Source organism: Aspergillus karnatakaensis, assembly GCF_047715665.1.
Source record: "Aspergillus karnatakaensis strain CBS 102800 unplaced genomic scaffold BJY04scaffold_5, whole genome shotgun sequence".
NCBI lineage: Eukaryota > Fungi > Ascomycota > Eurotiomycetes > Eurotiales > Aspergillaceae > Aspergillus > Aspergillus karnatakaensis.
Genome location: NW_027395717.1, coordinates 415,760 through 428,142, shown reverse-complemented (window position 1 = coordinate 428,142; position 12,383 = coordinate 415,760). Strand labels below are relative to the sequence as shown.

The following is a 12,383-nucleotide window of genomic DNA, read 5'->3' as shown; positions in this document are numbered from 1 at the left end:
GAGCTTGGATATACCTCGGTCTAGGCTTCCGAGACCGGAACACCATATAGGCGTTTCCGAGAAGCTAGCCGCTTAACTAACGGGTCTCACCTACAGGTTACAAGTCTCTGCGATCTGACTCGAAGCATAAGGACTTTCATTACCATCAACAGGCTCAGAAACAAACAAAAACTCAGCGACCATACGATCATATACACAAAACGCCGACGTCAGACGTCTATCATATGGAAAAGCCCCGAGGCACTCTGTCTCAAGCACGATATCTACTACAGCTTCACTTGTCCACCCTGAAGCTTGTCCCAGTCCTTGGGCTCAAACGGAAGGTAAGTGTCTCCCTGAAGCCAGTATAGCTTGTCCGTTGTCCCGACCCGACTAGGGTCAACACCCTCGGTCCGCAGCACGTGCTTCTGCTGCTTGTTATTTCCCGTGGCCTGCATCTCGGGGGTAACACGCAGGAAGAGCGGTGCAGCGAAGCGAGGCAGATTGCGCAAGGCATGTGCTGCAAGGCCCTTGAGCGTTTCCTTACTGGGTGTCAGGAGGACGGACGGCTCGGTTGATTGGAGCTGTTGGTTGAACACGATGGCTGCACAGCCTGCACGGCCATCGTGATTAGGGAGGGTTACACCGTACACGTTGGCTTCGTGCACCTCTGGGTGAACACCTAGCACCTCCGATACTTCGTTTGTCGAGACGTTCTCGCTCTTCCAGCGGAAGGTGTCGCCAAGACGATCAGAGAAGTACCAGCGGCCTTCATTGTCCCAGCGGATCATATCGCCTGTGCGGAAATACGCATCGCCTTTGCGAAGAACGTCGCGGATAATCTTGCTCTCGGTCGCCTTCGAGTTGCGGTAATAGCCTTGGAAAGTCTCCGCGGGGTCAAGCGGATCGATGGCGTACAGAAGCTCACCAGGCTCGCCACGCGGAACCGCTTTACAAAAGCCTGTCTGAGGGTCGCGCCATGGCTCCTGCAACTCTTGGTCTACTTGAACAATCGTCAGACCGCGTCCGAGTAGCCACCCGCTGAGCAAGCCGTTACGCCCAATCGCGCCTGCACCAAAGTCGTTGGCCGAAAAGTTCCAAGTCCCTCCGGTGCCTTCAGTGGCAGCATAAAACTCGGCCACTGTTGGCACGTTGAAGCGTTCCTTGAAGCGGTTCCAAACGTCCGGCCGCAGTCCGTTTCCATACACCAGTCGAATATTGTGCTTCTTGTCGAGATCTTCCCCAGTTGCCGGGTCGGTTTCGGTAGGGGCAGCGAGAAGATATCGCAGGGTCTCGCCGACGTACTGAATAACGGTAGCATCATTCTGGCGTGCCTCCTTCATAAAACCCCTGGCGGAGAATTTACGGCCAACAACCAGGGTAGAGCCAACAGCCAAGCAAGCCGCGAATCCAAGAACAGCAGCGGAGGAATGATATAGGGGCATACACTATATTCGTGTCAGTGATTGCGGAACAAAACGGAATTTCCTACATACGGTGAAAACGCGATCTTGCGTGGTCAGCCCGATGAATGTGCTCACAAAGACGCTTCCAGCCCAGGTCTTCCTCCAGCTGACGATGGCCGGTTTAGGCAATCCAGTGGTGCCACTGGTATAAATCAAGACGGCCATATCTCGAAGCTCGACACCTCCACGCGCCTTATCATCTTCTCGAATGGCCTCCGTTTGCAATATTTGAGCTTCGATCTCAGGGGTGTGGAAGATGATTTCGATGGAGCCCCCGTCTTCCCTGAAATCTGGAGACGAAAATGTCGCCAGCTCATCTGGACCGAAAGATGAACGAACGTCTTCATCAACGATCAACAACCGTGCAGTCGAGGTGCGAACGGAGTGCGTCAATGGCTTCCCGGTGAGGTTATAGTTAATGAACGCAGGTACTGCGCCAATACTCCAAAGACCGAGCCAAATGAAGAGAAAGGTTGATGAGTTCATCATGTCCAAGGCGACGATCTCCTTGGGCTTGATGCCGTGCACGTTCTTGAACCAGGTTCCATATCGCAGCGCCAGTACGTATGTCTCGTGGAACGTCCAGCTGCGGCCATTATAGACGATGAAGGGTCTGTCTTTCGACGCGGGGTTCAGCGCATGGTTTTCAAGGATATAGAAGTAATTCAGCGCGTCACGACGTTGAGAAAGGCGGGATTTGATGATGGATTTGAAGAGTCCGTGCAGAATCTTTGCGTCGTAAAAGAGGGAGTACTTCGCGTTCAGGTATGCAAGGGTTGTCGCAAGCGCGGGGCCAGCGAGGGAGAGGGGGATATCTACCGCAAAGCGTTAGCTCATATCACAAAGGTACGCTCCAAGGCCGAATACCAAGCGGTAAAGGAACAGGCATCGTGAAAGAAATCAAATCAGGTAAGTGTCGATATCGAAGGGCTCTGTGCTGTGAGCCGGCAAGACGAGACGGGGCGCTTCAACAGTTAAAGAACACTCAGAGCGCCGAGGACAATAGAGGAATGAGAGGCCCAGAGCGCGAGGGACGCATGGTAACCGCCAATTAGCTGGCAATGAGCATAAAGAGGCTAATTTTAAAGCGTGCTGGGCAGCAGCTGCTCATTGTCCGGGGTGAGGAGTAAAAGGAGAGATACCTCGGTCTAAGGGCGATGACGACGGCACGTCGGGAACGGCATTTAGCATTGGGTCGAATGGAACTTGAAGATTTTATGCTTGCTAATCCAATCAGGAGAAAAAGAAATCAATTGTTACGGAGTTAAGAATGTTGTGGAGTTGATGAGAATGATCGCCACTAATAGTTGCTTTTGCGGAGAACCGTTTGTTGTGGAGTGGTTACCTATTTATACATAAATCCGTTCACATGCCTCCAACCGGCTATTGACTGCATGTTTAATTGCGGACTTGCTGCTGTTTTATTCTACTCAGTCAGCTAGCATCCATCATGTCTCTTCAGGCTTGCGGCTTCTTTTTAACCACGGGTACATCCTCATACCCATCTTCCAAGAAAGACTCCAATGCCGCCAGTCCATCTTCTAGCACCTGTGTCTCGCAAACGAATCCAATCCTCACGTAGCCGTGGAATTCCTCTCCATCTCCGAAGCACAAGCTTCCTGGGACAAGCATAACCCCGGTCCGCTCTAAAAGCGTCTCGCAGAATGAAATATCGTTCACAGGCTTGCCCATCTTGTTAAATCGGATAAACGCAGTGGTTCCAGCTCGAGGCTTCACCCAGTCACAAGCCCATCGATGAGACTCGATGAACTTTTCAAGAATTGCACAGTTGGTCTTTGCAAGCTCTATGTTCCGCCTCAGCAACGAATGGATGGTGCTCGGGGAGAGAGCATAACTCGCAATCGCATCGTCTAGCTGTGAGACCGAAATTGTCGTGTAATCTCGGGCCGAGGCGCAGGCTTCAATAACGGTTCGATCGCGGGAAGCAATCCATCCCAAACGAATACCCGCCAGACTATAAGCCTTGGACATAGATCCTGTAGCAATTGTACGCTCATAACCGAGTGAGAGCGCTGACGACGGAAACCCCGGGTCCATTGGGCTTATAGAGTGGAAAAGAGGACGGTATACTTCGTCGCAGAAGATATAGATAGATGATTCGCGGGCAATCTCCACTATCTCATCCAATGTCTCTTGTGGTATGATAGCTCCTGTGGGGTTCTGCGGGTTGCTAAGTCAAGTAGGTCAGCGACGAATATCATCTGCAGACGAACGGCCTATACTTCAAGATAATAAGCTTAGTGTTCGGCCGAACGAGCCCCTTTAGCTCTTCGATATCCAGCTTCCAACCATCCGCCTCCTTGGACTTCCACAAGCTGACATCGGCACCCAGCGACGCTGGAACTGAGTACAGCTGCTGATAGGTGGGGTAGTGGCAGATAACATGATCCTCGGGGCCGATCAAGGTATACAAAAGTAGGAAATTTGCTTGAATCGCTCCCGCAGTTATCAAGACATTATCTAAGGGCAACGGAGTTGGTGTCCTCACGGAATACAGATTAGCCAGCGTTGTCCGTAGCTGTTCGGAGCCGCGGATGGCCCCATATGTGAGCTTGCGGTCCAAGACTCCGTCAAGTGGATGGGAGGATGAGTCTTCGGAAAGATCCTGAAGATCTTTCACAGACACTGAGGCACTACATGTCTCTGCCACGTTGTACTTGGCGGTGGTCTCGTACTTGTCCATCCACTGGTGGAATTAATCTCGGTTCAATATAGCCGAATGAAGCGGGGGTCAGGGCACGTACTTGTTCAACTGCGAAGTCCTTGATTTGAACCATGATTGCGGCGTTTTTCTTCGAGAGATGCAGAAGCACACACGACAGGATTAAATAACAGGCGGGGTCTCATTGTACGACTGGAGCAAAAGCAGTTCTTGTGCCTGGGTGGACAGGGTCCGCATCACGTGGGTCAAGCGGATATTGCCCGTTTGGGGTGCTTAGCCTTAGTTTGTGCTATCCAACTCTATGGCACAAGGGGCACTCAACAGCCTGGCCATGGAGTTTAGATGATAAAAGCAGGAGGAAAATATACCCCAGAGTAGCATAGGCACAGACTCACATGGCAAGGACAGAAGAGCCCAGAGCTCTCGGTGAGACAGTCTTTTCCGGGGTGTTTTGACAGCTGGGTGCCCCAGGCTACCACTGCCACACGGCCCAGCGTTGCGTCTCCTCCGCCCTCGTCATCGCCCCGTTTCACCGTTTCACCCCAACAACCCCATCGCTCTGCTCCGTGCCTTGCTTTCGTCCTTGCTGTCCTTTCCATCTTATCGCTCACTTTTGTCGGCATTGGTGTCTGTCTTAAACCTCATACACCAAAAATCTCCCTTATAATCCCCTTCCGATACTCTTTCGGCACCGTTCCTGACGATCCACATCTTCTCCGCACCTCCTCAGTGAGATTGCCGCCGGTCGACCTTCACTGGCCGACCCAGCAGCATGCGGCTCAGGCCTTCACTACAGCTCTTCCTGGCACTTGGTTTCTCGTTATCAAACTCCGTTGCTCTTGCCCAAGGAAACTCCTCGGCCGCTGACCTAGATTCGCTGCTTTTCTCGTCCCTCGACGATCGCCCGGGCGACTGTCCTCCATGCTTTAACTGTCAGCTAGACGCCTTCCAATGTACCCAATTCGCATCCTGCGATAAATATAGTGGGAAATGCATATGTCCTCCAGGCTTCGGAGGCGAAGACTGTTCAACACCGCTTTGTGGATCACTTGCGGATCGTCAACGCCCACCTCGGAACGACAAATACTGCTCTTGTGAGGATGGATGGGATGGAATCAACTGCAATGTCTGTAAGACGGACGACGTCTGTAATGCAATGATGCCTACTGGCGAGGATGGTGTGTGCTACACACAAGGTGTGACTGTAAAGGAGAACTTCCAGATCTGCGACGTGACAAACAGGAAGATACTGGACCAACTGAAGGAGCGAAAGCCTCAAGTGACGTTCTCTTGCGAAGCTGAGGATAAGACGTGCAACTTTCAGTTCTGGGTCGATCAGCGGGAATCATTCTATTGCGGTCTTGATAACTGTGAATGGGGCTTACAAACCGAGTACAACCAGAACAAAACCAATTACCGATGCGAAACCATTGAGTGCAAATGCATTCCAGGCCGTATGCTCTGCGGTGAGGAGGGATCCATCGACATTGGAGAATTTCTTTCAGAATCTATCAAAGGTCCAGCCTCCTTTTCATCACAGTCCACTGTCGGTGGCAGCAAAGACGATGGCAGCAAGTTCCAGGAACCGGCAATGGATAATCTGATTAAGAGTGTATTTGGCGACGAAAGTATCACACTCCAGTGTTCTTCCGGCGAGTGTGTCCATAAGACCGAAGTACCGGGATACCAGCGTCCTGTCAAAAAGATAAACACGCCCCTTATAGCAGGCGTCATTGCTGGTTCTGCTTTATTCGTGGTTGCAGTGATATTAAGTCTCTGGTATTTGTCCCGTCGATCGCGATACACCCGCATCCAAGCGTCTCTTTCGGATGATTCCGACGATGAAGCGTCAAAGCTTCTGGCGGAGCATCGACCGGCCGCATTGTACTGGGATAACGTTTGCTACTTCGTCAATGGAAGAGAAATACTTTCAGGCATCCGGGGTGCAGCACAACCCGGGCAGATCACCGCTATCATGGGTGCTTCGGGTGCTGGCAAAACCACATTCCTTGACCTTCTGGCGAGAAAGAACAAGCGTGGTATCGTTCAAGGCGACTTCTACGTCAATGGAGAGAAGCTAGAGGATTCCGAGTTCAAGAGCATGGTTGGTTTCGTCGACCAGGAAGACACCATGCTTCCTACTTTAACCGTGCACGAAACGATCCTGACAAGTGCTCTGCTGCGCCTACCTCGTAATATGAGCAGAGCCGCCAAAGAGCAACGTGTGATCGAGGTTGAAAAGCAATTAGGAATATACCAGATCAAGGACCAGTTGATCGGCTCTGAGGAAGGCTCGGGCCGAGGAATTTCAGGTGGTGAGAAGCGTCGAGTAGGTATCGCCTGCGAGCTGGTCACCAGCCCAAGCATTCTGTTCCTCGATGAACCTACCAGTGGACTGGACGCTTTCAACGCTTTCAACGTGTAAGCCAACTCTGGATGAAAGTACTAGCTTCTTGTTGACCGCTGACAAAAACAGTGTCGAATGCTTGGTTACACTGGCTCAAACCTACAACCGTACCGTGATTTTCACCATCCACCAACCACGGTCCAACATCGTGGCTCTTTTCGACAGGCTTGTTCTTCTAGCTAAGGGTAAAACTGTTTACTCTGGTCCGTTCTCAACATGCCAGCAATACTTTGATGACGCTGGATACGCCTGTCCACCAGGTTTCAACATTGCCGACTATTTAGTTGATCTCACCATGCATGCTAGCAACACTACTCACTCCCACAGCGACGAAGAGGATAGTCCATTGCTTAACGTGCGCTCTGACCCGCCAAAGACTGCCTCAAGCAGCCTAAGGGCTGTTAAGTCCGTCGCAAGTGCGTCCAACGCAAGCTTAGAGGAGAACGCCAGCAACAGCTTTGAATACGCTCGCCGACCAAAGGGCAAGCGACGTGCATCTCTAAAACAGCGCCAGGATCGTCAACTTTACTCGCGGAGAAGAGACCCCGATGCGCCACCAACGCCCCGGACTGACGAGGAAGATACAGAGTCAGGAGCGGCGGAGGTTGGCGATACTAATCAGCCATGGCTACGACTTTCCCGCCAAGAGGGCCAAACGCCGCCACCACAGATTCTTGAGGATCCCGATCAACTACTCCCGGCAGCTCCAGGCCAGACCGACTTGGACCTAATGGTTGCTCACTATGCAGCGTCCGATGTCGCACGGTCCGTGCGTGACGAAATTGTTGCAGCTACACAACATGCGCATCCCGCCAATGGGTCTATCAACTCTGGATTTTCCTCTTCCTCAGCTGCGCATCCAAAGAGCTATGCTCGGGTAGGCTTAGTGCGGCAGTTCATCATTTTGTCGCAGCGAACATGGAGAAATCTGTACCGCAACCCAATGTTGATGCTCACCCATTACGCCATTGCAATCCTGCTTGCAGTTCTGTGCGGCTATCTTTTCTACGGTCTCACGGATGACATCAAGGGTTTCCAGAACCGACTTGGTCTTTTCTTCTTCGTGCTCGCACTTTTCGGATTTAGCACCTTGACTAGTCTAACGGTCTTTTCAACGGAGCGCCTTCTCTTCGTGCGGGAGCGTGCCAATGGTTATTATCACCCAGTCACCTACTACGCAGCGAAGGTTGTTTTTGATATTGTTCCCCTTCGGCTTATTCCGCCGATTATTATGGGTATCATCGTATATCCAATGACAGGCCTTATTCCAGCGTGGGGTATATTCTTCAAGTTCATTCTGGTCCTGGTTCTCTTTAACCTAGCTGCCGCCACTATATGCTTGTTTATCGGTATAGTCTTCAGGGACGGAGGCGTTGCCAATCTGATAGGTAGCTTGGTGATGTTGTTCAGTCTATTGTTTGCTGGTCTGTTGCTGAACCACGACGCGATTCCGCCGTCAGCGCTCTGGTTGCAGTCGGTAAGTTTGCCCGTCATCATTTTGCCTCAATCTCTCACTGACTCAAAACTTAGCTTTCGATCTTCCACTATGGGTTCGAGGCCTTGATTGTCAACGAGGTGACATTCTTGACTCTAATTGACCACAAGTATGGACTTGATATTGAAGTTCCGGGTGCATCTATTCTCAGTGCATTTGGATTTGATACCTTGGCCTACTGGAAGGATGTAATTGGACTGGGCGTTTTCTCTGGGGCCTTCCTCGTGATCGCATACATAGCGATGCACTTTTTGCTTGTCGAGAAGCGGTAGTCGAGTCTTGATACGCGGGTTAATTCCGCATGTCTCACTTTCGGCTTGGGCTTGTTTTGGGATAGGGCTTGTGTCGAGGCTCTGCAAAGTGGATATGATATGGTAACGTTCTTGATGTCTACAACTTTGATAGTCAACCTTCTGTATGTATATAGCTGCAATTACAAGGCGTTTGTTACTCTTTGCACGTCAAGTAGAAGACGGCAGATGTGGATGGAAGCACGTGTTCCCCGCATCGAGGGCTTGCAGGCAGCGCAGGTCCTCGATAAAGTCCTGGAGCTCGACTACTCCCTAACTCACATTAGGCCATTTGGACCTAAGATTGCCGGATCCAAGTCACCAAGTACACTGTCCAGACTCCAGGGACCTCCTCCAGCCTATTTGCCACCTCCATTTAGCTCTAGATAGGTCGACGGGGGACTAGCTCGGAGCTCACCGCCCACGCGTATTTTCCTCCCATCGGCGGAAATCCACACCAACGAAGTCATCCTCTTCTCCTCTCGCCCTCCTCAAATACCCACTTCACCCCTCATTCTTCTTCCTCTCCGCTCTGGTCGTTTTCCAGTGTTCGCACCCTTCACCTACCTGATCCCTCTCTTTCCCTACCTCGGTCTCTCCTCTGCCCAAGATGTCCGGTGAAGCATGGCTCTATCTGTTGGCGGTCCTGATCAACGCCGTCAACCTGTTTCTCCAGGTCTTCTTTACTATCATGTATAGTGATCTCGAGTGGTACGCATTTCCTTGCCCCAGTACCAATGTGCTCTCTTTTCAGGCGAAATATAAAGCTTGTCTTTACTTGCGACAGCAATAGCAATTTTAGTGGTTCATTCGCTAATCTGCCGCCACAGTGACTACATCAACCCTATCGATCTCTGCAACCGTCTCAACGCCTACATTGTTCCCGAAGCCGGTGTCCACTTTTTCCTTACCTTCCTCTTCGTCATCAACGGCTACTGGCTCGCAATCATCCTAAACCTGCCACTGTTGGCGTTCAATGCCAAGAAGTTCGTTATCTCCGATATCCCTCGACGTCAAAAGGTTACGCGCATGGACGCTGGGAGCTAACCATGGTACTTTTGTGTTCAGGATCTACGATAAACAGCACCTCCTTGATGCGACCGAGATCTTCCGCAAGCTGAATGTTCATAAGAAGGTAGAGCATAAACTTGACGTCATGGATTGCGTGAGGCGGAGCTGACCTCGGACTTTAGGAATCCTTCATCAAGCTCGGCTTCCACCTCTTGATGTTCTTCTTCTACCTCTACAGCATGATTGTCGCCCTCATCCGTGACGAGTCCAACTGACTTCGCAACGAGACCGAGAATGCCATGCGTTTCGGACGGCCCTAGTAATGCCACGAGACCACGTTCTAATGAAATATATAAATGGCGAGCAAATCCGACTGACAGGTGATAACCCTAACACTCTTGCACATGTCGGATAAAACAATCAACGACCCATTTGCCCTACAATACGGGACCTCGTGGACGCTATGGAGCCGATCGGAACTTACGGTCGAGGAGGGGGAGAGAATTATTATGTATACGACATGACCATGAAGTATCAATGGGTGTTAATGGTGGAGTGAAAACCTGGCGGCTCTAGTCATGTGGTTTAGGCTTGCCATACAAGGTTGACGAGTGGCCTTACGACGACGTGTTATTATTATTGTTGTTTTTGATTCCTATTTTTCTTGGAACTTCCAATGTCCTTGTACCTGTCATGATTCCTTAGGCCCTATTTGGAACACTGATGTTACTTTCTTTGATATGACTTTCAGATATTGGCTGTATATACCTCCAGCGGTGTTGCGGTGAAGCGTTCATTTGCATTTAGTGATCTAACCAAATAAACCCCAGTTTTCCTCAAGTTTGTTTCAATTAACTACGACCCCAAATCAGTCTACATGATCACAAAAATGCCTGGTGCGAGTGGTTGCTGATCTTGCACTGTTTCTGCACTCTTGGCGGGACCGGCAACCGTAAAACTTCAGGCCCTCCGTCGTCGCTACAGGTATCTGCTCCCTCTCACTTCATACTATCAATTCCCACCATACCATATACAAGATGGCTTCACTGCTTGGAGCCGGCTACGACTCCAGCGACGATGATATACCGAAAGTGCAAGCGACGACTGCTACCAAAATCGTTGCGGCGCCAGAAGTGAATACAGAGGTTTGGTCCCTGCACTACCACGCCCAACTAGCGATAGCAGGATATCTAACAATCTCACAGGACCAAGCGCACATGCAGATGATGCTCGCTAATACATCCTCTCAAGCACTCACGTATAATGCCACATATGACGACCTCGCGCGCCCCTCGCAAGGCCCCTCGAACCCTTTCAAACCCGGGGGCGCAGGAAATGGATTGAAACGCAAGAATGTCCCTACTGGATTCGCAGAGTCGGCTGCTATCAGCGAGGCGACCTTCACGGCGCAACATCGCACGTTCCAGAGTTTGGGGTATACAAGGAATCCGACGCTGCCCGAGCAGTTTGTGGGAAACCTGGACCACGCAGCGCAGTTTGGAGGACGGGATGTGATACAGATGAAGCCTACCAAGGAGGCATCTGCGGCTTTGAGGGCAAAGCGACAGAAAAAGGGCGACTCCAGTATTGTTGAGGGCCCCGGCGCATATCTTGGGCCCTGGGCGCGCTACCAAGATGACGATCAGGTTTACGATGAAGAACTCGGCAGCGACGAAGAACTCGTGGAAGTTGACGAAGACGAAGAAGAGGAACAAGTTGGCTCCGCGCCAATGCCCGCCATGAGCAAAGAGGCAACAGACTACCAAGACGACACGGGCAAGGTCGAAACGACCGAATTTCACGGCTCCGAGCAGTACGATTACCAGGGCCGCACATACATGCACATCCCTCAAGACTTGGACATCGACCTCAAAAAGGAACCCGGCAGCACCAAGAACTTCGTCCCCAAGAAACTCGTTCACACCTGGAAATCCCACAACAAGGCTATTACTTCTCTTCGCTTCTTCCCTAACGCTGGCCACCTGCTCCTCTCTTCTTCCGCAGACGGCAAAGCCAAGATTTGGGATGTTTACCATTCGCGTGAACTCCTACGCACATTCTCCGGTCACTCAAAAGCCATAACAGATACCGACTTCCACGCCAGCGGCAAAACCTTCCTCACAGCCTCCTACGACCGTCAAATGAAACTCTGGGACACCGAAACAGGCCAATGCATCTCGCGCTTCAGCACAGGCAAAACGCCCCACGTCATCCGCTTCAACCCAGGCCCCGAAAACAACCACGAGTTCCTGGCCGGCATGTCCGATAAGAAGATCGTGCAGTTCGATACCCGTTCGGGCGAACTCGTCCAGGAATACGACCACCATCTCGCGGCTATCAACACACTTACCTTCGTCGACCAGAACCGCCGCTTCATCTCTACCTCTGACGACAAATCGCTTCGCGCGTGGGAGTATGGAATCCCCGTCCCGATCAAATTCATCGCCGAGCCATACATGTTCGCCCTTACCCGCGCCGCGGCGCATCCAAACGGGAAGTACGTCGCCTTCCAATCCGGCGATAACCAGATCGTTGTGTACGGCGCCACGGATAAGTTCCGGCAGAACCGCAAGAAATCGTTCCGCGGGCACAATAACGCTGGGTATGCGATTGATCTTAAGATTTCGCCTGACGGGCAGTTCCTGGCGTCCGGTGATAGTGCCGGGTACGTATGCTTTTGGGATTGGAAGACGGGCAAAATGTATCATAAGATTCAGGCCGGCGGGAAGGAAGGTGGCGCAACGACTTGCTTGGATTGGCATCCGCAGGAGACAAGTAAAGTTGTTACGGGTGGGTTGGATGGGGCTATAAGGTATTGGGATTAGAGTTGGTCGGATTGCCGGTCATCGGTTGCGGTGTATAGTATATTGCTTAGTAACTCCTACCTTACTTTTCTTGACGTTTATGAGAGGTATTTACTGGATTAGGAGAAAATTGCATAGAGATCATGATATGATATAGGTTGAAGATCAGATCATAAAAGTGTGTCATCAACAATTGTTGCATTGTACAATTCGCTGGCTCATCATCATTCCCACCCTTGTTTTTTTGA

At 51.2% G+C, this 12,383-nt stretch overlaps 4 protein-coding genes across 4 annotated transcripts; 3 read left to right on the top strand and 1 right to left on the bottom strand.

Moving 5' to 3' along the window:
• Positions 1-151: 151 nt before the first annotated feature.
• BJY04DRAFT_230127 (putative long-chain fatty acid transporter) lies at positions 152-4,243 on the bottom strand (the record flags this gene model as incomplete). Its single annotated transcript, XM_073719220.1, has 6 exons — positions 152-1,427; positions 1,476-2,260; positions 2,431-2,521; positions 2,928-3,636; positions 3,689-4,152; positions 4,211-4,243. The coding sequence occupies 6 exons, from the start codon at positions 4,241-4,243 to the stop codon at positions 267-269; spliced, it is 3,243 nt and encodes a 1,080-aa protein (XP_073575687.1). The 3' UTR covers positions 152-266.
• Positions 4,244-4,676: 433 nt separating this feature from the next.
• BJY04DRAFT_179386 (putative ATP-dependent permease ADP1) lies at positions 4,677-8,476 on the top strand. Its single transcript, XM_073709893.1, has 3 exons — positions 4,677-6,549; positions 6,605-8,012; positions 8,066-8,476. The coding sequence occupies exons 1-3, from the start codon at positions 4,901-4,903 to the stop codon at positions 8,300-8,302; spliced, it is 3,294 nt and encodes a 1,097-aa protein (XP_073575686.1). The 5' UTR covers positions 4,677-4,900; the 3' UTR covers positions 8,303-8,476.
• A 308-nt stretch (positions 8,477-8,784) lies between these two features.
• On the top strand, positions 8,785-10,169 carry BJY04DRAFT_179383 (cornichon family protein). Its single transcript, XM_073709892.1, has 4 exons — positions 8,785-9,031; positions 9,151-9,306; positions 9,389-9,455; positions 9,514-10,169. Exons 1-4 carry the CDS (start codon positions 8,931-8,933, stop codon positions 9,604-9,606), a joined length of 417 nt encoding a protein of 138 aa, XP_073575685.1. The 5' UTR covers positions 8,785-8,930; the 3' UTR covers positions 9,607-10,169.
• Positions 10,170-10,352: 183 nt separating this feature from the next.
• Positions 10,353-12,242, top strand: BJY04DRAFT_119061 (WD40 repeat domain-containing protein). The gene is made up of 2 exons (XM_073708299.1): positions 10,353-10,476; positions 10,537-12,242. The coding sequence occupies exons 1-2, from the start codon at positions 10,369-10,371 to the stop codon at positions 12,154-12,156; spliced, it is 1,728 nt and encodes a 575-aa protein (XP_073575684.1). The 5' UTR covers positions 10,353-10,368; the 3' UTR covers positions 12,157-12,242.
• Positions 12,243-12,383: the final 141 nt, after the last annotated feature.

Excerpts from the sequence above, each read along its gene's own strand:
- BJY04DRAFT_119061 (XM_073708299.1), top strand. The coding sequence starts at position 10,369 with ATGGCTTCACTGCTTGGAGCCGGCTACGACTCCAGCGACGATGATATA. Across the intron at positions 10,477-10,536 it reads CGCCAGAAGTGAATACAGAG|GACCAAGCGCACATGCAGAT; the intron begins GTTTGGTCCCTG and ends ACAATCTCACAG.
- BJY04DRAFT_179383 (XM_073709892.1), top strand. The coding sequence starts at position 8,931 with ATGTCCGGTGAAGCATGGCTCTATCTGTTGGCGGTCCTGATCAACGCC. Across the intron at positions 9,032-9,150 it reads ATGTATAGTGATCTCGAGTG|TGACTACATCAACCCTATCG; the intron begins GTACGCATTTCC and ends CTGCCGCCACAG. Across the intron at positions 9,307-9,388 it reads TTGGCGTTCAATGCCAAGAA|GATCTACGATAAACAGCACC; the intron begins GTTCGTTATCTC and ends TTTTGTGTTCAG.
- BJY04DRAFT_179386 (XM_073709893.1), top strand. The coding sequence starts at position 4,901 with ATGCGGCTCAGGCCTTCACTACAGCTCTTCCTGGCACTTGGTTTCTCG. Across the intron at positions 6,550-6,604 it reads GCTTTCAACGCTTTCAACGT|TGTCGAATGCTTGGTTACAC; the intron begins GTAAGCCAACTC and ends TGACAAAAACAG. Across the intron at positions 8,013-8,065 it reads CAGCGCTCTGGTTGCAGTCG|CTTTCGATCTTCCACTATGG; the intron begins GTAAGTTTGCCC and ends CTCAAAACTTAG.